The 24,131-nt window shown below is 38.5% G+C and overlaps 2 protein-coding genes across 2 annotated transcripts; one reads left to right on the top strand and one right to left on the bottom strand.

The window, feature by feature from the left end:
* The first annotated feature begins 344 nt into the window (after nucleotides 1–344).
* On the top strand, nucleotides 345–8,792 carry LOC103024678 (tripartite motif-containing protein 16-like). The gene is made up of 6 exons (XM_049470184.1): nucleotides 345–724; nucleotides 2,284–2,379; nucleotides 3,624–3,857; nucleotides 4,015–4,174; nucleotides 5,099–5,152; nucleotides 7,834–8,792. Exons 1-6 carry the CDS (start codon nucleotides 389–391, stop codon nucleotides 8,418–8,420), a joined length of 1,467 nt encoding a protein of 488 aa, XP_049326141.1. The 5' UTR covers nucleotides 345–388; the 3' UTR covers nucleotides 8,421–8,792.
* Nucleotides 8,793–20,979: 12,187 nt separating this feature from the next.
* On the bottom strand, nucleotides 20,980–23,679 carry LOC111193561 (E3 ubiquitin/ISG15 ligase TRIM25-like). Its single transcript, XM_022674925.2, has 2 exons — nucleotides 23,373–23,679; nucleotides 20,980–21,746 (listed from the first exon to the last, which is right to left on the bottom strand). Exons 1-2 carry the CDS (start codon nucleotides 23,623–23,625, stop codon nucleotides 21,463–21,465), a joined length of 537 nt encoding a protein of 178 aa, XP_022530646.2. The 5' UTR covers nucleotides 23,626–23,679; the 3' UTR covers nucleotides 20,980–21,462.
* Between the last annotated feature and the right edge of the window lie 452 nt (nucleotides 23,680–24,131).

Below are 24,131 nucleotides of genomic sequence, written 5' to 3'. Positions count from 1 at the left end.
TAAATAATTATTATTAAATTATTACTTGTGGTATTTATGTCTGTTTTGTGTTTTATTTATTTCTATTTGTGTTCGCAGTGTGGAAATGCATGTTGTGAATTAAAAAATGAAACCAGTTGGTCGTTCATTATTAAGTGAAATTTCTTATTTAATGAAATCTCTTATTTTATGTTTTATCCAATTACTCAAATAATCGATTAATCAAATCGATTTTTCAGTAGAGTACTCGATTACTAAAATAATCGATAGCTGCAGCCCCACTGAACTTTAGCCTGAGCAGTTGTTCACTCTTTTTTTATGATGCTCTGCTCAGCAGAAAAACAAGAGGTCATTCAGACTTTTAGTTCAGAGAAAGAGAAACTGTCTCACAGTGTTAAAGAACCCAACGATGGCAGAAGCTCAGGCTGATTCCTCTGCTGGATCCAGAGACGTGGAGTGTGATTTCTGCACCGGGAGAAAACTCAAAGCTGTAAAATCCTGTCTGACATGTCTGGTCTCCTTTTGTGAAGCTCACCTCTCGCCTCACTACCAGGTTCCTGCTCTGAAAATCCACAAACTGATCCAACCGTCCAAAAAGCTGCAGGAGAAGATCTGCTCCAAACACGACGAAGTGATGAAGATCTACTGCCGTACTGACAGAACCTGCGTCTGCTCTTTATGCACCATAGATGAACACAAAGGCCACGATGCAGTTTCAGCTGCAGCAGAAAGAGCTGAGAAACAGGTGAGAAATAAAGCTTTAGTTACCTGTATCAGACGTGATTTTAAAGAATGATCTCAGGTGAGGAAGTGTTCATTGTGATAAATCATAGGTGCAGTTTCACAGACAAGGGTTAATCCTACACTGAGATTTTCATTTTAAACTAAATATATATTCTACAGCTCTGGAAAAAAAAATAAGAGATCACGTAAAAATTTGATTTTACCAAATTGAAAACCTCTGGAATATAATCAAGAGGAAGATGGATGATCACAAGCCATCAAACCACCAAGCTGAACTGCTTGAATTGATTTTTGCACCAGGAGTAAAGCAGCATAAAGTTATCCAAAAGCAGTGTGTAAGACTGGTGGAGGAAGAGAATATGATGCCATAATCCTTAATCCGCTCTGGGAAACTGACCCATAACATGTTTTTTACAACAGTATAGTCTTTAATAAAATCCTATAAAAGTAAGAGCAGTCTATTAATGATTTACCAGATGAAACCATCTATCTTATAGTTTTATAGTGCTCATATGTCTATCCAGAGTCTCTGTAGAACAGCAGTGACATTGACCTTACTGGATGCTATTAATGCACAGATTTGTAAATAATAAATTAGAAATTAAATTAAATATGTTTATTATTGTACAGTGGCTTTTTCGCATTTTGTCTCCTTACAACCACATACTTAAATGTATTTTATTGTCACGTCTGGTGCTGTAGGAGCTTCCTTTCCTCTCACACTTAACTCCAACGGAGGTTCTCAGCCAGATAACTACAATACCCAGAATGCACCACACGCTGACATCACGCACACCCACGCACGTGACACCTCACCTGCTCCGCCAGGAAGCCCGGAGTATTGATTACCCCAGTGTATTTAAGGACGCTTCACGAGTTCTCTGGTGCCGCATATTGCCTGGTTTCACCCACATTACAAAGCGTTTATTTCTGTGTTTGTTTTCTCGTGTATGACCTTTTTTTTTTTCGACCTCGATTTTTGCCTTCGCCTACTCTGTGGATTTTCTGTGTATTACCTGGACTGTTTATCGTTTCTGTGTTTGGATCACCTATGATACTGTTTGCCTCGTGTATGACCACTGGACTGCCTCACTACCCTGTTATGGTCTTTGCCTCCCGCTATCTGTTTGCTGGTGTTATTTACGCATTGCTGTTATCTCTGTTTTTACCCTGTGGGTTTTCAATAAAATCCTTAACTGGTTCTGCGAGTGCCTGTATTCTGTACATGACATTTATTGAGATTTTACGTGATAGGCAAACACAAAATAGAACATAATTGTAAAGTGGAACAAAAAGAATCGGAGAAGTTTGATGTGCCAAAGTATATTCAAGTTTATCAATACTTAGTAGAACCAGTATTTTTATGCCTTTCTTTCAACAATGTTTGTCTTCTTCCACTTTTCCATAAAGATCAGATTTGTGGAGAGCACGACTTATAGTTGTCCTGTGGACAGATTCTCCTGATCCACCTGATCCAGCTGTGGATCTCTGCAGCTCCTCCACAGTGACCATGGGTTATTTGGCTGCTTCTCTGACCGCTGTGTTGTGCTGTGTTGACAGAATGAGATAAAGGAGATTCAGAGAAAATTCCAGGAGAAAATCCAGGAGAAACAGGAGGAGCTTCAGGAGCTGAAAGAGAAGATGAACATTCTTAAGGTGAGATATCTCGATATTTCCTACTGTAGATCCACAGGGAGGAGGAGCTTAGTGATGTTCTCCTCATTCTCATCTCAAATGCAGTCACTCAGCCAATAGATGTACCATCGAGCAATCTCTAATCTGTATACTCTTTACATCAGACAGTTTATGAGAAAGTTTTCTATAAACACATACTAAAGTACAGAGTGGAGCTCAAAACTGTATTTTGTTTAATGGTTAATGATTATACCACCTGTCGCATCATCATACCATCATCATAATTCCTGATGATCCTTGATTTTAGTTCAATATTAAACGTAAAAGAAAATACAGGGGAAAATGTTTTATTTTAGGAGAGCGACATATAGTGGTGGGAAAAAAGGATCACTTTTTTTGCACTATAAGATGCACTTAAAATCCTATAATTTTCCCAAAAAATCATCAGTGCTCCTTATATATGAATTCTACCAGTCAGGTTTTGAGGAGCAGTAAAGCCACTCCGCTGACGTACAGAGTTATACAGGAGTTTCAGTGAAGTTCTACAGCACCGAGACACTGCAGCAGTATTAGCATTTGCCGCTAACCGTGCTAAGCGCTAGCTCTTTCACAGTTCAAAGGTGAGTATTGTCGGCCTGTGGATTGCTGCTAACCCCGGCTAGCACTGCTGGAGCAGCATTAGCATTGACTGCTAACTTTTAGAGCTCCTGGTGACGGATCAGTGGTGATGTATGAAGGGTTTCCCAATTCTTAGAGGAAGGATTTTACCCCTTTAACTTACCCTCTAACTCTGTTCTAAGGGGAAGAGTTACACTCGAAAACAAGGGGTAGGGGTAAGTGTTAGGGCCAAGGGATCAGGATTGGGCAGAAGGTCCAGAGGGACCAGCTTAGGAAAAACATTTAGTTTTAAACAAATAATGTTCACTTTCTGAATCATATATCTGTTGTTGCCTGATGATTAATAAAGAATAGTTTTCCCAGCATTGATTTCTAGAGAAAATAATAAGTCTTTCTTATTAAGTATCATTTATTTCTCCCAGGCAGATTAAACTTGTTTGAGACCAATGAGATATTAAAGTTTTATTTTTTTTAAATCCTAAACCAACGACTTTATCAGAAATCGGTGGTGAGATCTTCTTTAGAGATTTCTCCTCAGAAAACTGTAAAACTGCAAAAGTTAAGCTTCAAATTTCAAACTTCACTGATGGACTATGCTTCTGCTGTAAATAAAGTTGTATATTCTTGTATTTTTGGTGTTCTATCAGCTCTCTGCTCAAACAGCAGTGAAGGACAGTGAGAAGATCTTCACTCAGCTGATCCGATCCATCGAGGAAAAGCGTCATGAGATAACGGCACTGATCCAATCTCAGGAGAAGACCGAACTGAGTGCAGCTGAAGATCTCCTGAAGGAACTGGAGCATCAGATTTCTGATCTAAAGAGGAGAAACGCTGAGCTGGAGAAGCTTTCGCTCACAGAGGATCACATCCATTTCCTCCAGGTAACACTTCCTCACCTGCAGAGGAACCTGCTCATCTTCTACATCATCAAACTCCTCAGAGTTTAATGCAGAAGCTGATAAATGTAGAAGTATATTCAGTCTGTCTGATCTGCTCTGAGCTTCCTTCATTTCTTTCCTTCTCCTTCATCTATTGTAGAGCTTCCAGTCTCTCCGTGTCTCTCCGGAAATAGAGGAACCGTCCGGCATCACTGTCCATCGCCGTCCTGATTTTGATGGAGTGAAGACATCTCTCTCTGAGCTGAAACAGAAACTGGAGGAGTTCAGCACTAAGGAGTTTGTAAAAATTGATTTACGGGGTAAGAGATGCTGAGCGAGACATATATCGTCCCTGTCCTATAAAAAAAACAATTATCTTCATTTTTGTGGATTTTTAGTTTACTACATAATTTAAACTGACAGACTGTGCCTTACACTGTGCCAAAATATTTTGATGAACGAACCAATAGAAATACTTCAAAATGGCCTGAAATAAATTATTTTTACATTGACTTACATTGAAAGTTTACAAGGTTTTTTCTCTCTCCTGCAAAGTTGCTGTTTTGGAGATAAGTGTTTTTCATTGGACAGCGACAATATAAATAGTTAATCATGATTGTTAAAAATGATAATTGGGTTTATTTAAATTATTTATCAAATTCACACAATTTAATTTTCCATTTTTCATCAAATGCTTGTCTCTTTGACCAATGAACCAGCCATATCTTCCTATCTCTGATCTAAATCATTATAGCTTCACTGTAGCTCTGGCTGTATGTTTAGGGTCATCGCCTTGCTGGAAGGTCTCAAGTCTTTTACAGCCTCCAACAGCTTTTCTTCTTCCAGGATTGTTCTGTATTTATTTATCTCCATCCGTCTTCCATCCATCAACTCTGACCAGCTTCCTAAATCTGTCCCTGCTGAAGAAAGAAAAGCATCTTCATCCTCACAGCATGATGTAATGCTGCCACCACCATGTTTCACAGCAGGTTTCAGAGATTTTTCCCCATCTAGCTTCATACATTTACTAGGGTTTACTTTATAACTGTATACCACACTCCTCCTCCGATACATGTGAAGTCAGACTCTGCCTCTTTTTCAACCTTTTTGCCGAGTAGCATTACAGCGCTAATGCTCGGAGGAAAGCGCAGCGACTGTACTCACCCAAGACTGGGATTTGATCATATTTTCTGAACACATTCTACTTTATTCAGTTTATTCCTGTATTTATTTTGTCTCCACAGCTGCAAAAGTTCAGATCCCCCCAAAACTGAAGACCAGAGAAGATTTCCTGCAGTGTAAGTATTTCTCACCCACATACACTATTTGTGTTGTTATACCTGTCTGATGTTTTGGAGATGTTCTGACCCAATAGTTAGTAGCCAGTACTCAAGATTTATAGTCCAGATGGAAACAGGGCTCCACAAATTAGACCCAAATATTTCAGTAGAATGGTTATTTTTTATGTTTTTAACACACTTTGACTTTGCATTTTTCCCATTATGCTAAAATCTTATGTGCTGATTATAATATTTTTTTTAGTTTTTAGATTTTTCTTTGTTCTGAAAGAGCTAAAAAAAGAAATTGGCATAGCTTTTTAAGTTAACAACCAACAGAGATAAATAAGCACACAATGTTGACCAAAGGAATCCATAAGAATGATTACTGTTATGTTTCACATTTTGACGATTCTGGGACAAAAATATTTTACAAATTAGCTGAAAATTGTAAGATCTGTATATTTTAAAGAAGCAGCAGAGCCGCAGAGATCCGGACAACTACAAGTCTGCGGCAAAAATATAAAAAATAGCTGAAAACTGAAAAATTGACTGTATATTTTAAAGTGGACACTTCACGGATTAAGACTTCAAGTTAAAATGTGATAAAAATCTAAAAAATAACCTTAAGACTATTATGTCCCAACTCAGTCCTAGCTCTTGAAGAGACACATTATTATTTATCCCTCCTTTTACATTCAAATTTACTAACATCTTTCATCCTTGGGATCAGATATGACCCCAGCAAATATAACCTCCAGAAAATAATTATATAGTAATTTAAATGATTGTAAGTTAATGTCACATGCTGTAAATGTTTCATTAGATGTTTTTTTAATTGAGAAAGAGCAGAAAGAGATCATTTTATAACACTTTTTGTGTAAACTATCAATATCTTTGCAGGAACTACATTTTTCTCTACAGTATCTGAAGGTCTTGTGAGAATTAAGTTCTCCCCCGCCCTTTTTATAAAGATTATAAAATTGCATGAAACTGTGTAAAATGCTGATTTTTTAAAAATATGTTTATACAGTTAAAACAGCCTGGGGTCAAGTTGACCCCAAAGAACAGTATGTCATGTTTATTTTATGTTTTCCCAGCTGCCCCCATTAAATAAGATAAAGGCATTAAACATTTATTTAAAGGCATTAAATGTCTCATTCCAAATGTCTAGTTGTCTCTCTAGTATGAATGAATGCAGTGTGAGCTGTTTTTAGTGGTCTGTGAAGAAAGACAGGTTTTCGGCTCTTGCTCATGAATATTCATACATGCAAACATATCGTCTCTGATTGGCTAACGGCACTGCAGCAGAGAACGCCTACCTGCTGCCCCCCCCCCCCACAATCAATTTTACAGCTCTAAAACTCAAAGGATAAAATGTTTTCAGAGATACAGGATTAGTTACAACGATATAACACTGAGTTCTAGATAAATTTAACCCTTAACTTCGCTAATAACCCCTGCGGCTGCGATGCCACTGTCACTGCAGCAGCGAAGTCACTCAACTTAAAGCTAACGCTACTAAACTCTTACCTCAGACTTGGTGATTCAGTGTTTGGGCAGTTTCACTACATTGAAGCTCCAGATTCCGCTCTATACCGGTGTTCTGTCAAATTAAGCTGCCTTGTAAAATTGTGCTTCCCCCCTATAAAGACTTGTGCTCTTTAGACCTTATGCTAAAAATCTTGGCGTAATAATGGACTGTGATTTTAAGTTAGATAAACAGATAAACTCTGTTGTTAAATCCAGTTTCTTTCAGTTGAGGCTTTTGACTAAGGTCAAGCCATTCTTGTGCTTTAATGATTTTGAGAGGGTTATACATGCTTTTATCTCATCTAGACTTGATTAGTGTAATGGGCTCTATGCCGGTGCTGGTTAGGCCTTAATCTCACGGCTACAGTTGGTTCAAAATGCTGCTGCCCGTCTTTTAACTGCCAGTCTGATTTAGGATTGATTTTAAGATCTTGCTTCTTGTTTATAAGTCATTAAATGGTTCAGCTTCAGCTTATATCTCTGAGCTCTTGCAGCCATATGTTCCATCAAGATCACTCAGATCTGCTGATCAGCTCCTTCTGGTGGTCCCTAAATCTAGGCTGAAGCATAGGGGAGATCATGCTTTTGCAGTCTTAGCCCCTAAATTATGGAATGAGTTGCCACTGTCTGTTAGGTTAGCCCCTTCACTGTCAGCTTTTAAATCCCGTTTAAAATCTCATTTTTATTCGATGGCTTTTAATTGTAGTTGATAGTTGAGGGTTTTAATTCGCTCTATTTTATCTTGTTATATTATACTTTGCTTATTTCTCTGTACAGCACTTTGGTCAACATTTGTTGTTAGAAATGTGCTTTAGAAATAAAATTGACATTGACATTGACATTCCCTAGTGTATATTATTTAAAGTCTCAGTAAAACGCAGAATCCACCGGAGATCCGATTTAAACCTATGGTTACTGCTTACACAAGATAGCTAACGCCTTTTCCTGATCGACTCGTTTTTCTGAATATTGCCTTTTACTAGCTGCTGCAGACAATGAGGAAGAGGTTGAGGAAGAGTTTCATCATGTGCAGCATCATAAACAACTCAGAGAGACCTACTGTATTTCAGAAACAACAAGAACAAGAAAAAGAGGATTTTAGAGAAGGGAGAGCTTTAAACATAAAATGGGGTAAAATTGAAAACTCTAACATACTGTTTGGTTTTTAGATTTCTGTCAGCTGACTCTGGATCTCAACTCTGCACAAAATCACCTCTCGATATCTAGGAACAACAGGATGGTGGTGCGATGTGCTTTACCGCAGGGTTACCCTAATCATCCAGAGAGATTTGACTGGTGGGCTCAGGTCCTCAGTAAGGAGGGGATGACTGGACGTTGTTACTGGGAAGCTCAGTGGAGTGGAGAAAACTTGTCCATAGCCGTCTCATATAAAGACATCAGCAGAAAAGGACAAGTACGACGAAGTGGGTTTGGTTGCGGAAATCGGTCGTCCTGGAATCTCCAGTGTTCTTCTCCTCCCTATATGGCCCATAATGAAGTTCATACTACAATTCCAGTTCCTGTAACCTCCAAAATAGGAGTGTATATGGATCACACTGAAGGAATTCTGTCCTTCTACAACGTCTCAGACAGAATGACCCACCTACACACCGTCCACACCACCTTTACTCAGCCCGTCCACGCCGGCTTCAGACTGTGGTCTCCTTCATCTGTAATGCTGTGTGATAAAAGTCAGGAGGATAATACTGTATTTACCAGGGCAAAGAAGATATCTGCTATTTTTTTTACAAGCTAACAGTGGATACTCAAGATTTTAATCACAGTTTTTTTCATGCATCTTGGCATCAAGTTCTCCTCCACCAGTCTTACACACTGCTTTTGGATAACTTTATGCTGCTTTACTCCTGGTGCAAAAATTCAAGCAGTTCAATTTGGTTTGATGGCTTGTGATCATCCATCTTCCTCTTGATTATATTCCAGAGGTTTTCAATTTGGTAAAATCAAAGAAACTTTTGATAACCTTATAATAATTCGCTTATTATCAGAAGTGTTAGGTAGCTATGAACAAAGACTTTGTTACCTTACATAAGTAGAAATGTTGGTTATCTATGCATGAGTATATACTTGAGTAATTATTTTTATTACATTTTTGAAGAGCATGTATCATTTTTTTTCCACTTCACAATTATGAGTTACTTTGTGTTGGTCTATCAATTCAAATCTCAATAAAATACAATTTAAGTTTTTGTGGTTGTAAGGAGACAAGATGTGAAAAAGCTTAGGGGGTATGAATACTTTTGCAAGCCAGCCACTGCAGGTGCCACAGCTCGTCAGGTCCTGTGGTTCTCTCAGATCCAGTCCTGGTTACAGTATGAAGATTAAAGGTCATAAAATCCACAGCAGATCTTTACTGTACAGTAATTTAAAGACTGGGTCAGTGCAGTTTAAGGTACCGAGCTCACAGGTTCTGAACGTTCCTCTGTTCGGTTCTGTTGAGCTGCTGAAAGTAACAGGTGGTTCTGAACAGGTGGTCCAGCTTCATTAATCAGTCAGACGTTCTCCAATGAGTGATCAATCACTAATGACACCATGACCCACCGCTGCCCGTCCTCAGCACTAAAATAAGCGTACACACACCTTCACTTCCGTACGCAACATTTACTCTTTAAAGGGGATTTAGTACACTTTGCATCTCACAAAACTAAAATTGGCCCCTTTTAACGTAAATATCTATAATAACTGTGTAATTACACATTAATAATCATGTAATAATAGTGTAATTACTAGTGAACTACGCAATCCGTTTTTTGAAATCAGGTTTTTATTAAAAGTTTTATTGATAACAGTTGCAGAAGTACAGTACAATAATAGTTTTACTATCCCTGCCCACATAAGCCACACCCACCCTGCCCACATAAGCCATACCCGCCATGCCCACAAAAACCACACCCACCCGCCCACATCCACACCCACCCGCCCACATCCACACCCATCCCACCCAGCCCACATACACACCCATCCCACTCTGCCCCAGAAACCGCACCCCCCGCCCACATAAAACCACACCCACCTGCCCACATACACACCCGCCCCGCCCACAACCACACTTACCCCACCCCGCCCACATAAACCACACAAACCCCGCCCACAACCACCCTGCCCATGTAAGCCACACCCACCCACATCCATCCCACTCCACCCACATAAATCACACCCACCCACCCACATCCACACCCATCCCACCCCGCCCACAAAAACCACACCTACCATGCCCAAATCTATTCATATTTAAATGATTTTACTAATTGCACTATATATTAATGCTGATATTAATGTATACATTTTGACCATGCACCACCCAGTACTGTCTGTATGCACCTATTGATTTATACTTCATTTTACTTAAATTGTACTTTAAATATTTCAGTTTAACTTATTCTTTTGTGTCTTACTCTAATAAAAGTTAAAAATTTGGCTACATATAGGAAATAAACCTCTGAAACACACACTGTTTAATAGCGCCCCCTACAGGAACCAGAGCCCTTATAATCTCTCTAAACCCCTCAAACACACACTGTTTGGGTATAATAGTGATTAATTATGAATATAAATGCCATCACTCCATCAGATACTGACATAAACACACAGTAAATGTTATTCAGCTCAGATGATTAAAGCAGACGAGCTGTAATCGATCATCTCTCACTGATTAATTACATCATTAATCTAAATAATGGGTAGTTCATAAAGAGAGCGAGAGATAAAGAGTGGTGTTTTTGTGGGTCAGAAACTGAATTGTGGTAAAAACAGTAAATATTAAACTAAAATTATAATAAATAAATACATAAATAAAATGTATTGTAGGTAGTTAAAATTGTTTTTACTTTTAGATCAGAACCTCCTACAGAGCTGAACATCATCAATTTAAAAAATAATATTTTAGAACCGTACCAATCAGGGACCAGCCTTCTCAAATCCAATTGTTGGAACTGTACCAGCCAGGAATCGGCTGTAAATCCCTCTGGTGGGCTGAACTTGTGAGAAAGTTAAAAACCTGTATTTTTATTTCCATCACGTTCGATCTGAGTGAAGCGCCTAAAGAGACACAGCTGAAGGAGTTTTAGTGAATTACAGGACTCAGGTCACCTTCATCCTCCGACTCGTCACTTCATCATCCTCCTCTTTAAAGAGCTCTTCATCAGTTCCACACTCTTCCTCAAACACTCAGTACATCACAGAGACCCGCTGTCCCTCTAATGGAGCGGTAATGGACACCTATTACTGCCACCGCCGGGTCAGGAGAACATCCGTCCCACACTCGTCCAGCAGAAGTGACTCTGCAGTATGATTAGCATGCTAACGCTCCTGCTGTGATGATTAGCATGCTAATGTGCGCAGAATCAGTCTCGTTCTGTAAACTTCAATCCTGCAGGATCACTGGGGGTAGAACCAGGGGGGTAACTGGGATCTTGTAACATGCAATGCTCAACTTGACCACCAGAGGTCATTTCGAAAACATCTGTTACCCTAGCAACGGTGCTATCAAACACATGCACACTTAGCAACACTACAATGAGTCTAAATCCGATATTCGTATCTGACCTAATCAGATTTGGGAAATGATGTGTGGTCATATTCTAATACTACTTCTATTTGGATTCATTAACATTAGAAGCCTCATAAATTAAATATGTTTATTACATATAAATATACAGGGGTTGGAGAATGAAACTGAAACACCTGGTTTTAAAGCACAATAATTTATTGTGGTGACGGACAGTTCTGGTGGAAACTGGAGAGTTGAGGTGCACATTGAATTCTGCCGTCATATGATCAGCCGTGGTTTTCTGTTTTTTGGAAACAATCCGGGTTAGCACCCGAACATCCCTTTCAGACAGCTTCCTCTTGCATCCACAGTTAATCCTGTTGGATGTGGTTGGTCCTTCTTGGTGGTAAGCTGACATTACCCTGGATATCGTGGCTCTTGATGCATCACAAAGACTTGCTGTCTTGGTCACAGATGCTACAGCAAGACGTGCACCAACAATTTGTCCTCTTTTAAACTCTGGTATGTCACCCATAATGTTGTGTGCATTGCAATATTTCGAGCAGAACTGTGCTCTTACCCTGCTAATTGAACCTTCACACTCTGCTCTTACTGGTGCAATGTGCAATTAATGAAGATTGGACACCAGGCGGATCCAATTTAGCCATGGAACCTAAAATCCCACACTAAAGTGTTTTAATGCACTATAACACAGATTTGGTATTTTTTTGTATAATGCATTATAGTATGCAGCTATGATTTTAATTGTTGTTGTTTTTAATTGTTGAGTGAATTTTATTCAACTTCACAATTATGTATCTCAATAAAAACTTTCTATGAATGTCATCTCTATAAGACTCTATAAACATACTAATAACACATTATAATGCATTCATAAGGCATTATAAACATGGCTATACATATTTATAAAAATGTATAATTCATCATAGCCATGTTTATTATGCATCATGAACTGTGATTCTAAATCATTAATAGCTGTGTTTATAACATGTTATATGTCAATACCCTCAATAATCCTAAAATATATATTTTTATATACTCATTAATTATTCTTGTCTTGAATATAATATTAGTTATAGTCAATTATAATGTATTATAACAGGTCTTTGTGCGCTCTAAGTAAAGTGCCAGACTTTCATTGTGGGACTATATTATTAACGATAGTTATATACTATTTTAACATATATATTATAAACACAGCTTATAATGTATTATGATCACAAGTCATAATGCTTAATAAACATGGCTATAATGGGTTATGCATTTTTATAAATATTTATAGCCATGTTTATAATGCCTTATTATAATATGTTATGAATGTGGTTAGAGAGTCTAATAGAGATGACATTCATAGAAAGTGTTACCGCCACTGTTTTACTTGTATAATTATTATAATTATTATTGTTCCTAATGATAATCACGGGTTGCTATTTAGTTTTATTGTAAATATTTAACGTTTTTAATAATTTAATAAGAATATGGTCACTCTATTAAAGGCCATTGTTCACCAGTTCTTTCACCTTCACCTGTCAAACTGATCTCAGGTTAAAGGTGAAGTTCTGTTTTTTTTAGTCTGTTTTGTTGTGAAAAATCTACCTGACATTTACAACAAAGCAGATTTAAATATCAGTTAATTGAGATGCTAATTTTAGCTCCTATAAATGCTAAAGTGTAAACGGACAGTGATTCACCTTTATCTGGGTCACTGAGGATCACTGTGGGATGTAAATTTATTTAAGCTGCTTTCTCACCTTGTTTGTACGGACTTTTGAGAATCTCAGTCATTACCTGCATTAACGGCATCTGTTTGAATTTGTTACCTGTATAAAAGACGCCTGTAAACACCAAATCGCATTCCAACCTCTCCACCAATAACTACTGCACTGTATAGAAGGAAGGATGGGTGGAGTCATTTTTTGCGAGATTCTGGGCAGTAAGAGCTGGGTCTTCCATCATGACAATGACCCAAAACACACAGTGTAACAAAACAAAATCTAAAAAAGTTCTAAAATAAATATGACTTTATTCTCAAAATATTATAAGGAAAAAGAACTTACAATTCAAAATAAATATGGCCAAACTTATAGATTTTTAAATAATATTTTTCTAGAAGAATTGAATCCATAAAACGTTATGATTTTATCCTCAAATAGGACAATTTGGGAAAAAAAATCTACTTTACCATTAAAAGTAATGTGATTATTTCTGAAATTGTGCTAATTATTAAAAAAGACATAATTTTTAATGAAATCTGATTCTGAAAATAATAAATATATTTTTATTAAATTAAAATATTACAATTTACAACAAATATTATTATTGACTATTAAATATCTTAAAATTTTTTAAATATTATGTTCAGAAAAAAACTTTGTCAATTTTACTTTATTTTTTAATTGATATAAATATGTTTTAAAACAATATTCCTTCCTTGAAATATTATGAGTCAGAATGCCGTATTGTATGAGTTTGTATGTTAAAATATTATTTATTGAACACCACTACAGAAATTCACTAAATGTCATTTTAAAGTATTTTTATTTTGGTGTGTAATTAGAGGAGTGCCGGTGCATCTGTCAACATCTGCAGCTCTATTAGAGCCCTAATGACACCATTACCCATAATCCCTCACTGTGCTGTTTGAGCTGGGTAAACAGAGCTGAATAGAAATAATGATGAGCAGCTCAGGCTGTATTAATGCTTCAGTATTCACAGCTGTACTTTAGCTTCAGCGCTAACTCTCATTAGCTTCAGCATCTGTACATAGTAAAACATTACAAAAATGGTCTTAAAGAGATAGAGATGCGCCTTTTTTTACTTTTGAAGCTGCCAATGTTTTTTAATGTAATTTTAACATAATTTTAATATTGTTTTAACATAGTTTAGTCTGTGTATGATTCTCTAAATCGCATGTTCTTTAATTTTCCTGATCTTTCTTCAACAAGTGTAAATGGAACCACAACATGCTTTTTAAATTCATCCTTTAGTAGAAAGACAAACTAAATTTCTTTAATATGTATGCAATTGTTTCTTAAAAGATGCATACATTTCAATTTCAATTTCCACACACAATTTCAACCCTGTCACACCATTCAATGTATCCTCTATAAAATTAACATGGACTGGATTAAAACTGGCATGTTTATTAAAGAACAGGCTGTAAATAATAGCAAATGTCATTTTTTTAACCTTAATTCAAACCGTCACATTCAACCCTGTCACACCCAACCCTGTTACACTTAACCCTGTTACACGTAACCCTGTTCGTCTTAACCCTGTTACACTTAACTCTGTAACCCTCACCCAACCCTGACAAATTCAAACCTGTCACATTCAATCCTGTCACACTCAACCCTGCCACATTCAATCCTGCCACATTCAACCCTGATACAATCAACCCTGCCACACTCAACTTTTATACACTTAACCCTGTCCCACTCAAGCCTGCCACACTCAACCCTGAGACATTCAACCCTGTCACACTCAACCCTGATACAACCCTGCCACATTTAACCCTGTCACATTCAACCCTGCCACACTCAACTCTGAGACATTCAACCCTGTCACACTCAACCCTGCCACATTTAACCCTGTCACACTCAATCCTGCCACATTCAACTCTGCCACACTCAACCCTGATACATTCAACCCTGTCACACTCAAGCCTGATACATTTAATCTGCCACATTCAACCTCGTTACATTCAACCTCGTCACACTCAACCCTGTCACACTTAACCCCGTTCACCTCAATCCCGTCACACTCAACCCCGTCACACTCAACTCTGTCACACTCAACCCCGTTACACTCAACCTTGTCGTACTAAACCACATCTTAGAGAACCCCCTTTCTGTGTTTATCTGTGTTAGCGTTTTGTTCAGGTTAGCATAGTGATTATTAGCGCGGGGGTTGCTGAGCTGAACCCCTGCAGTAAAGAGCAGAAAGAGAAGAGGGAGATATACAATAATAATAATGGAGGAGAAGGGTCTGGAAGCTCCTTTAGCGTGAGGAGGTAATTAGCTGTCAGTATGCGACGTTAGCGTACGGAGGAGAGTCCTGACACCCGGCTGGAGCTGCAGCTTCTCTCCGTTCAGCTTTTATCTCCCAGATCAGAGTCTTTTGTCCCTTTCTGTCGTCCCTCTGTCCTCGCCGTGTCCCGGAGAGAGATAGCGATGAGCTAATCAGGGATTAAAGCAGGAGACGGATCTTCAGTGATCAGTCAGGAGGGTCCGGAACAGCTCATCCCTTATAGAAACTGCAGTTACAGATTATAAAAGAGGAGTGTTTTATTAATGTAGAGGTTTTTATGCTGTAATGTGAACAGTTTTTGCAAAACAACAATATAAAAATTCATAAATTCACTGTATTTGTATTTAGGTCCATCGTGCAGCTTGATTAAGGGCGTGTCAGTGTGTCTTTGCTATCATAACAACGGGAAAAGTACACATTTTGCAGCACGAAACATGAAAAAGGCATGTACCAATTTTCTTAATTAATCATGGGTGTGGTTCATTTTGGGCATAACTTGAAATAAACCAATCAGAGTGTCTCTTGCTCATCATTCCCTTTAACAATCAGGTGAGCTCTGACTTTGGCAGATTGCTAAGTGATTGATATAGCATCCCAGGTGGTTGTTAGGTGTTGCAAAGTTGTTGGTAGGTGGTTGGTATGATGTTGTTTTGTGGTTGCTATGGTTTTGCTATGTTACTGCTAAGTGTTTGTTATGATACACTGGGTAGCTGCTATGGTGTTTCTAGGTGATTCTTGGTAGGTGGTTGTTATGATGTTTTGTGGCTGCTATGGTTTTGCTATGTTACTGCTAAGTGTTCGTTATGGTACACTGGGTAGCAGCTATGGTGTTGCCAGATGGTTGTTGGTAGGTGGTTGCTATGGTTTTGCCATGTTACTGCTAAGTGTCTGTTATGGTATACTGGTTAGCTGCTATGGTGTTTCTAGGTGGTTCTTGGTAGGTGGTTGTTAAGATGTTGTTTTGTGGTTGTTATGGTTTTGCTACATCACTGCTAAGTGTTTGTTATGGTACACTGGGTAGCTGCTTTGGTGTTGCGAGGTGGTTGCTATGATGTTTTGTGGTTGTTATGGTTTTGCAACGTCACTGCTAAGTGTTTGTTATGGTATACTGGGCAGCTGCTATGGTGTTGCGAGGTGGTTGCTATGTTCTGGCAAATTGATTGCTATGCTATTTAACATTGTTAACACTGTTAAACAATGATATTGCTTAGCGCTTGGTAGAGTTTTGTGTGGTATCCCAGGTTGGTGGCTAATGTGCCTTGCGTGGTTGCTCAGGTGTTGCCATGTAGTTGTTTTGTTCCTTCATGTTGATGGCTTGTGTGTTTCTTTTCGATAGGACATTTGTAACTCATTCATTTCTATGGAAAAAAATTGTGACAATATTCAATATTTAAAACTTAGTGTAGTGCAAACTAACTATAAAGTAAAATGTGCAAGTAAAAAAAAAAAAAAAAACTATATAAAGTAGTGCGCACACCATACCTAGCTTTAGTTTGAGTAAAGCAGTTAGTTTCACACCTTTTTTGTCTGTGGACACTTTTGAGTCTTTATTTACTGATATTATTTGGTTTGAAACATCATATACTGTAAATATGTTTGAAGCACTAAAGGTAAGTAATATTGGTTGGGGAAGGAGATTTTTCACTTTTTTAGGTGTTTTTCTCAATGGGTTTCTTGTAGATTTAGCTTTACCGCACTGGGATGTCTTTGCTATTTTTAGAAAAAATAAGTTCCGTTCTTTCTAATCATACATGGTTTATGTTGATGTGTGAAGGGATTCCTGAGTAACACAAGGTGTTAGAAACCGTAGGGTTCTAAGGGTTAAACCAGCGCTTAGACAGTCAGGCCACTCGGCATCCTGTTCCGAGTGAACCGGAATGTTATTAAGTGTCCAGTATGAATCTCCAGCGTGAGGAGAGTGTGGAAGCTGCAGTGCAGATGGTGATGTGATAATGAGAAATGCAGATCACATCCAGCCTCGTTAACTAATTCTGAGGGTTAATAGCAGTTTAATGCGGCTGCGTGTTCGATTAGCATCATTATCACAGCGCCCATTACTGTAACATCACCCATCACGCCGCGGTGAACCGGCGCCGGGGAGCAGGCTGATTAAACATCGGTTTTATAACCGACACCAGAACTGAGTTTTATCCATCAGAACCCTGAAAATTACTGAGAATTACTGATACTGAGAACAGAGATACTCATCTGTACAGATTTACAATATTACCAAGGCTCCTGATTGGCTCAGACACTTTAACGAGGTCACGACTTCAGTTAACAAACTGTTAACGAGGATCACACAGTAATTAAGATAATGACTGAGCTTTTAAATGTCCACTCTATTTACAACATCAATAGCTATTAAATCACATCAAATAAACTAAATGTATATATAAATCAGATATGGTAAATCATGTTCGGAATTAAGCAGATACTGTAAGTTGTTGCTGTGGTGTTGCTTGGTGAACACTGTGTTCCTCCGGGTAGTTGATATGGTGTTGCTAAGTGGTTGCTAGGATATCCAATGTGGTTGCTATGCTGTTCCCTGTGGTTGGATGGTTTCTGTGGTATCTCAGCTGGTTGCTATGGTGTTGTTAAGTGGTTGCTGAGGTATCCCATATGGTTGGTTTTATGTTGATAATGATGTTGATAAATGGTTTTGCTATGGTTTTGCCAAGTGGTTGCTATTATGGTGTTGTGGTGTTACTAAGTGGTTGCTAGGTGGACACTGTGGTATCTGAGGTGGTAGCTACTGTGTTGATATGGTTATGCTAAGTGGGTGCAATTATATTTATATTGTCTTGCTAAATGGTTGCTGGGCGGTTACTCTAGTATCTCAGGTGGTTGTTATGGTGTTGATAAGTGCTTGCTATTATGGTGTTGTGGTGTTACTAAGTGGTTGCTAGGTGGACACTGTGGTATCTGAGGTGGTAGCTACTATGTTGATATGGTTATGCTAAGTGGGTGCAATTATATTTATATTGTCTTGCTAAATGGTTGCTGGGCGGTTACTCTAGTATCTCAGGTGGTTGTTATGGTGTTGATAAGTGCTTGCTATTATGGTGTTATGGTGTTATTAAGTGGTTGCTAGGTGGTTACTGTGGTTTTGCTCAGTGGTTGCTATTATGTTGATATGGTGACATCAAATGGTTGCTGTGCTGTCTCAAGTGGTTGATATGGGTTTGCTAAGTATGAACTTGTTTTCTTTGCATTATTTGAGGTCTGAAAGCTCTGCCTCTTTTTTGTTATTTCACCTATTCCTCATTTTCTGCAAATAAATGCTCTAAATGACAATATTTTTATTTGGAATTTGGGGGAAATGTTGTCTGTAGTTTATAGAATAAAACAACAATGTTCATTTTACTCAAACATAAACCTATAAATAGCAAAATCAGAGAAACTGATTCAGAAACTGAAGTGCTCTATTCATTTTTTTCCAGAGCTGTATATATATATATATATATATATATATATATATATATATCAGATATTCTAATGATGATTTATTGTAGGATACGATATACAAAGCGTCCAATTATTACCATCAATTTTGTGGTAATTTAATAAGAAATCACACGAAATAACAAACAAATAAACTCCCATACTGAATTCAGCTCTGATCTGAAGTTCAGTCCATGTTTAACCTCATCAGCAGGTCTGATAAACGGGTCATTAGAGTGGTAAACGCATTATAATGAGGGGGCGGAGCAAAGCCATCAGTCTTCATCAGCTGCATCAAAAAGAACAGCAGGGTGGGCGGAGTCAGGAGATGAATAAATAAATAAATAAATGCATCTGCAGTGGACTGTAAGAGACTGACACTTTCACATCTGAACACAAACAGATGAATAAATAAACAATAAAACACAATATCATTAATTAACATTCACAGAATAATGTTCATTATCTGAGTAAACTCTTATATAAATATTCATTGTATAAATAGTGTGGCCGAGGTAAACGTATTATAATGAGGGGAGGAGCAAAGCCATCGCTCTTCATCAGGTGTGCTGGAAAGAACAGCAGGGAGGGCGGAGTCAGAACTGAAAAAAAATAAAAAAATAATAAACTATGAAAAGAAAAAGCTTATTATTTCTTGTTTAAAAAACAATAATCTATGGTGTTGCTTTGGGGTTGCAGTGATGGTAAAAGTGCTTGTTAAAATGTTTCTAGATGGTTACTGTGGCATCCCAGGAGCTTGATGGGGGTTGCTATAGCAATTGACTGCCAGAGATACCACATTAACTTCCTATAGGAAGTTCGGATCATGGTATCCTCCCTCCAGTGTTCGGACTAACAGAACCCCTTGCGGTTCTGAGGGTTTGGGTCAGTAGAGCTCGGTGGTTCTGCTGGACTCAGGGGAGGTACTTGAGGTTGTTGAGTTTGAAGCGTAAAAGCATCTGCTCTACAGGTTCACCTCCGGTCGTTCTGGAGTGGGGAGCGTGACGCCGGCTCCAGCCGTTGCCCGTAGCAACCGGAGCGGTTGGGCTGGTTCTGAGAGGGAAAATAGGTCACAGTGTGAGATTCAGATTTCACAGCTAAACTGACCTCCTTCATGCAGCGCAATTCAGAAAAAAAGGGGAGGGGCTTAGTGATGTCACTAGAGGGTTTCACAATCTAATGCTGGAGTCAGATCACACTTCGATTCAGGTTCTGGAAGAGCAAATACAGTTTTATGGTGAAGGTAGGGTTATGTATTATTATAAAAGACCAGGGGTGCCAAAACTTTTGCAACTCATGGCCCAGTTAACCACGAAGATCTGTTGAGATGTGCATGGTTATCTAAAATGGATCAGATCAGATATGCGTATACATACATCAAAAGTGTATCTGTATGGGTTGTTGTGGTATATGTATGGGTTAATGTGGTATATGTGTGGGTTGCTGTGGTCTCTGTGTGGGTTACTGTGGTATCTGTAGTATGGGTTGCTGTGGTATCTGTGGGTGGCTGTGGTATCTGTGTGGGTTGCTGTGGTATTTGTATGGGTTAATGTGGTATCTGTGTGGGTTGCTGTGGTATTTGTATGGGTTAATGTGGTATCTGTGTGGGTTGCTGGGGTCTCTGTGTGGGTTACTGTGGTATTTGTATGGGTTGATGTGGTATATGTATGGGTTGATGTGGTATTTGTATGGGTTGATGTGGTATCTATACGGGTTGCTGTGTATATGTATGGGTTGATGTGGTATATGTATGGGTTGATGTGGTATATGTATGGGTTGATGTGGTATATGTATGGGTTGATGTGGTATCTATACGGGTTGCTGTGTATATGTATGGGTTGATGTGGTATCTATACGGGTTGGTGTGGTATATGTATAGGTTGCTGTGGTATCTATACGGGTTGCTGTGGTATCTATACGGGTTGCTGTGGTGTCTATACGAGTTGCAGTGGTATCTATACGGGTTGCTGTATATATGTATGGGTTGCTGTGGTATCTATACGGGTTGCTGTGGTATCTATACGAGTTGCTGTTGTATCTATACGGGTTGCTGTATATATGTGTGGGTTGCTATGGTATCTGAATGGGTTGATGTGGTATCTGAATGGGTTGATGTGGTATCTGTATGGGTTGATGTGGTATCTATAGGAGTTGCTGTGGTATCTATGTGGGTTGCTGTAGTATTTGTCTGGGTTGATGTGATATCTATATGGGTTAGTGTGGTATCTATGTGGGTTGGAAACCATTGAAAAAGAAAATGTGAAATGTGTTATTTTTAATCCAGAATATCCAGAATGACTTTATTCAGATTTATTTAATTATAAATCAATAAACAGTCTGTTTTCCTGATAAAGAATAAATAAGTTACAGCTGTTTTTAGTCTACAGCTGAAATAGTATAACCTTTACTGTTACAATATGAGACTGTATAACACACAGAATACAACATTTAGTAAAACAGAACAAACACAGTAGAATTGAAAACAGTGATCAAAGGCTGACCTGGCAAGTTGGTGACTAGGCCCAATCCCTTTTAACCCCTTGCCCCTACCATTAAACCCTACCCTCCTTGTGTCAGGCATTGGGTTACTAGTCATAGGAGTGGATAGGAGACCTGAGGAGTGGATTGGGTAATTGGGGAGATCAGAAAACTAGAAATAATAAAAAATATATATATTGTGATATTTATGATATATTGCTTAGCCCTAGTAGGAGCCGCTCTTATTCAAACAGCCTGATTCCACCACTGACAGTAATGAAGTGACTAGACGACAGAACGACTAGCTTTAATATTTCTCTCAGAACAAAAAACTTTCTGTCATCTTCAGGTTCTCCACCATGTCAGCTATAAATGAGTTTTTACATAGAAAAGGCCTCGGGATGAAAGTCTGGTTGCACTGGGGGCAGCTGTAGACCCCCCTGTAATCCTCCTGATCCCAGCACCTATTAATACACCTCATACACAGAGTGTGTCCACAGGAAATGGTGACTGGATCTGTTGGTAGATCCAGACAGACGATACAGCGGAACTCTTTCAAATCTGCTGAAACTTCGACTGTTGCTGTTCCCGTGTTCTGGTGGACTGGAAGAGAGAAAGAGAGAAAGTGAGCAGTACTCTGAGATCAGCTTTTAGGTTTTCTCAATTACAGAAGGGTGGAGCCATGACTGACATCCCCCTACTGCATTTTTCAGTTCTTTATTTTCTGATTGCATGTTTGTTTTGGCTCATCTAACCGGTTCTAGTTTTAATGTTTCAAGTTTAACGGGTGGCTTGGGGACATGTCAGGACATGAAATGTATAAAATGCTTGTGGAGAGTCTCAGGTAAACAACTCAACAGCAGAGTAGCATTGTGTGTTTCACACTATAAGACGCACTTAAAATCATTTAAATTTCCCAAAAATCATCAGAGCTCCTTATAATCCGGTGCCCCTTATGGTCAGGTTGTATGGAGCAGTAAAGCCACTCCACTGAAGTACAGAGTTATACAGGAGTTTCAGTTTAGTTCTCCAGCACTGAGACTGGAGCAGTATTAGCATTAGCCTCTAACCCCACTAGCTCTTTTGTCGCTCTTTTGGTTAGCCACTAATGCTAATGCTCCAACCTAGTGCTGGAACTTTATTTTAAAGTGACATTAAACCCAACTTTCACAAATCAGAACCACCTTTTAGTGCAGCAATATATATGTATCAAATTAATACAGATGAGGTAGATGCAGTAGCTAATTTTTTTTTTTCAAAATTATACAGGTATTTAAATTGAGTTATCAAAATAAACTCAATTTTTTTTTTTAAGTGCCCGTCAAATAACATAAAGCAGCGTCATGTTGCAAAACCACATCATGAAGCTTTTTTTGGTGAAGATTATTTTATTATCACTTGAATAAACCGAGTTTATGCAAAGTGACCACGCCAATACATTTCATCGTAGCCTACTTTATATATTTGCATGAATAATTGATGAAATTACTGTAGAAACGATAGGAACGATGGAAGGTAAGTAGCAGGATAGACACTTTTCTATCGTCCCCACGATATTTATTGTCATATTGCACAGCACTACTCCAGCCTTAGTGCTGGAGAAATTAGTTTTTAACCTTCTAGTGTCATGCATTGGATACCTAGTGATGGGGGAGTCCAAATGAGTGGAATGTGTAATTGCAGAGAAAATAGAATGAGCTTAATAAATTCTATATTAGTACATATATAAATAACATATGGAAATGTACAATGTATTGCTGAGCCCAAGTGGGTGCCTGTTATTCAAACAGCCCAATTACACCACTGACAGTAATAGCAACTAGGCTTCTGGTCTTTTCTTGCAGTGGGTCAAGAAACACACTGGTTAATTTATTTATTTTTAAAGGACTTTTTGGCCATACGCCACCATGCATCACACAACTGCTTATTCATAATAACAACACAACTTACCGCCAGTGACTTGATCTCCCTTCAGTACTGAGAGTTTTTAGTGAACTGTTCAATTATTTTATCTTTTAGCTACAGTGCACCAGCCAGTGAGCTGGAATTCACTACAGGAACACTAAATCTCAGCTCACTGGTGTCGCAAAATAAATTTTGGGCCACCCTCAATGTACTCAGAGTTTAAATTAAGGTTGATTGATTGACTGATTGAATGAACTAGACAACAGAATGGGTACCTTTAATATTTCTCTCAGAGCAGAAATCACACTCCAGATCCAGACTTACCTTCTCTCATCTTCAGGTTCTCCAATATTGTGGCTAAAAATAAGTTGGTGTTTAGATCAGGCTTCTGGCTGAAGGTTCGTCTGCAATAGGGGCAGCTGTAGATCCCCCTCTGATTCTGGTCAACCCAAAATACATTAATACACCCCTTACAGATATTGTGTCCACAGGGAGTGGTCACTGGATCTGTTGTTAGATCCAGACAAAGGGAACAATTAAATTCATCCAGATAGATCGGAAGTCCTGCTGAGGCCATTCCCGTGTTCTGGTGGATGTGAGAGAGTGAGCAGTTCTCTGAGATCAGTTTGGTTTGTCTGAGTTGAGATGAATCTGCTACTGGCCTGAGGGCTTTCAGAAGATCTCAATGCTTTGCAAAAGCAACCAGTTGTGGGTTGTCATCTAACCGGTTTTAGTTTTAATGGTTCAAAATTTTTGGTGTTTTGCCAACATTTCAGGACATTCAATAAATGATTGAAATGTTTGTGGAGAGACTCAGGTAAACTACTCAACAGCAGAGTAGTAATAATATGCAGAATTATACTGTAGATACTCAACATATAGAAACAAGAAGGTTAGAATTAAAATAAATCTCTACTATCTGTAAACATTCACTCATTCACTGCGGTTGATAATAATTGTGAGTGTCTCTCTTCTGCTCATCATTCCCTTTCAGAATGTGCGCCAGGTTCGCTCTGCCTTTTTATAGGCAGATTGCTATTTTAACGGTGCAGCTACCTGGACGTGTTCAACAAACGATTCTCA

Source organism: Astyanax mexicanus, chromosome 21 (genome assembly GCF_023375975.1).
Source record: "Astyanax mexicanus isolate ESR-SI-001 chromosome 21, AstMex3_surface, whole genome shotgun sequence".
NCBI classification, from domain to species: domain Eukaryota; kingdom Metazoa; phylum Chordata; class Actinopteri; order Characiformes; family Acestrorhamphidae; genus Astyanax; species Astyanax mexicanus.
The sequence above is the reverse complement of the archived record's forward strand: the minus strand, read 5'-3'. Positions and strand labels throughout refer to the sequence as shown.

Coding starts and splice junctions, on each gene's coding strand:
- LOC103024678 (XM_049470184.1), top strand. CDS start 389: ATGGCAGAAGCTCAGGCTGATTCCTCTGCTGGATCCAGAGACGTGGAG. Junction 3,858..4,014: donor ATCACATCCATTTCCTCCAG/GTAACACTTCCT, acceptor CATCTATTGTAG/AGCTTCCAGTCTCTCCGTGT. Junction 4,175..5,098: donor TGTAAAAATTGATTTACGGG/GTAAGAGATGCT, acceptor TTGTCTCCACAG/CTGCAAAAGTTCAGATCCCC.
- LOC111193561 (XM_022674925.2), bottom strand. CDS start 23,625: ATGGCCTCAGCAGGACTTCCGATCTATCTGGATGAATTTAATTGTTCC. Junction 21,747..23,372: donor GAACCTGAAGATGAGAGAAG/GTAAGTCTGGAT, acceptor TCTCTCTTCCAG/TCCACCAGAACACGGGAACA.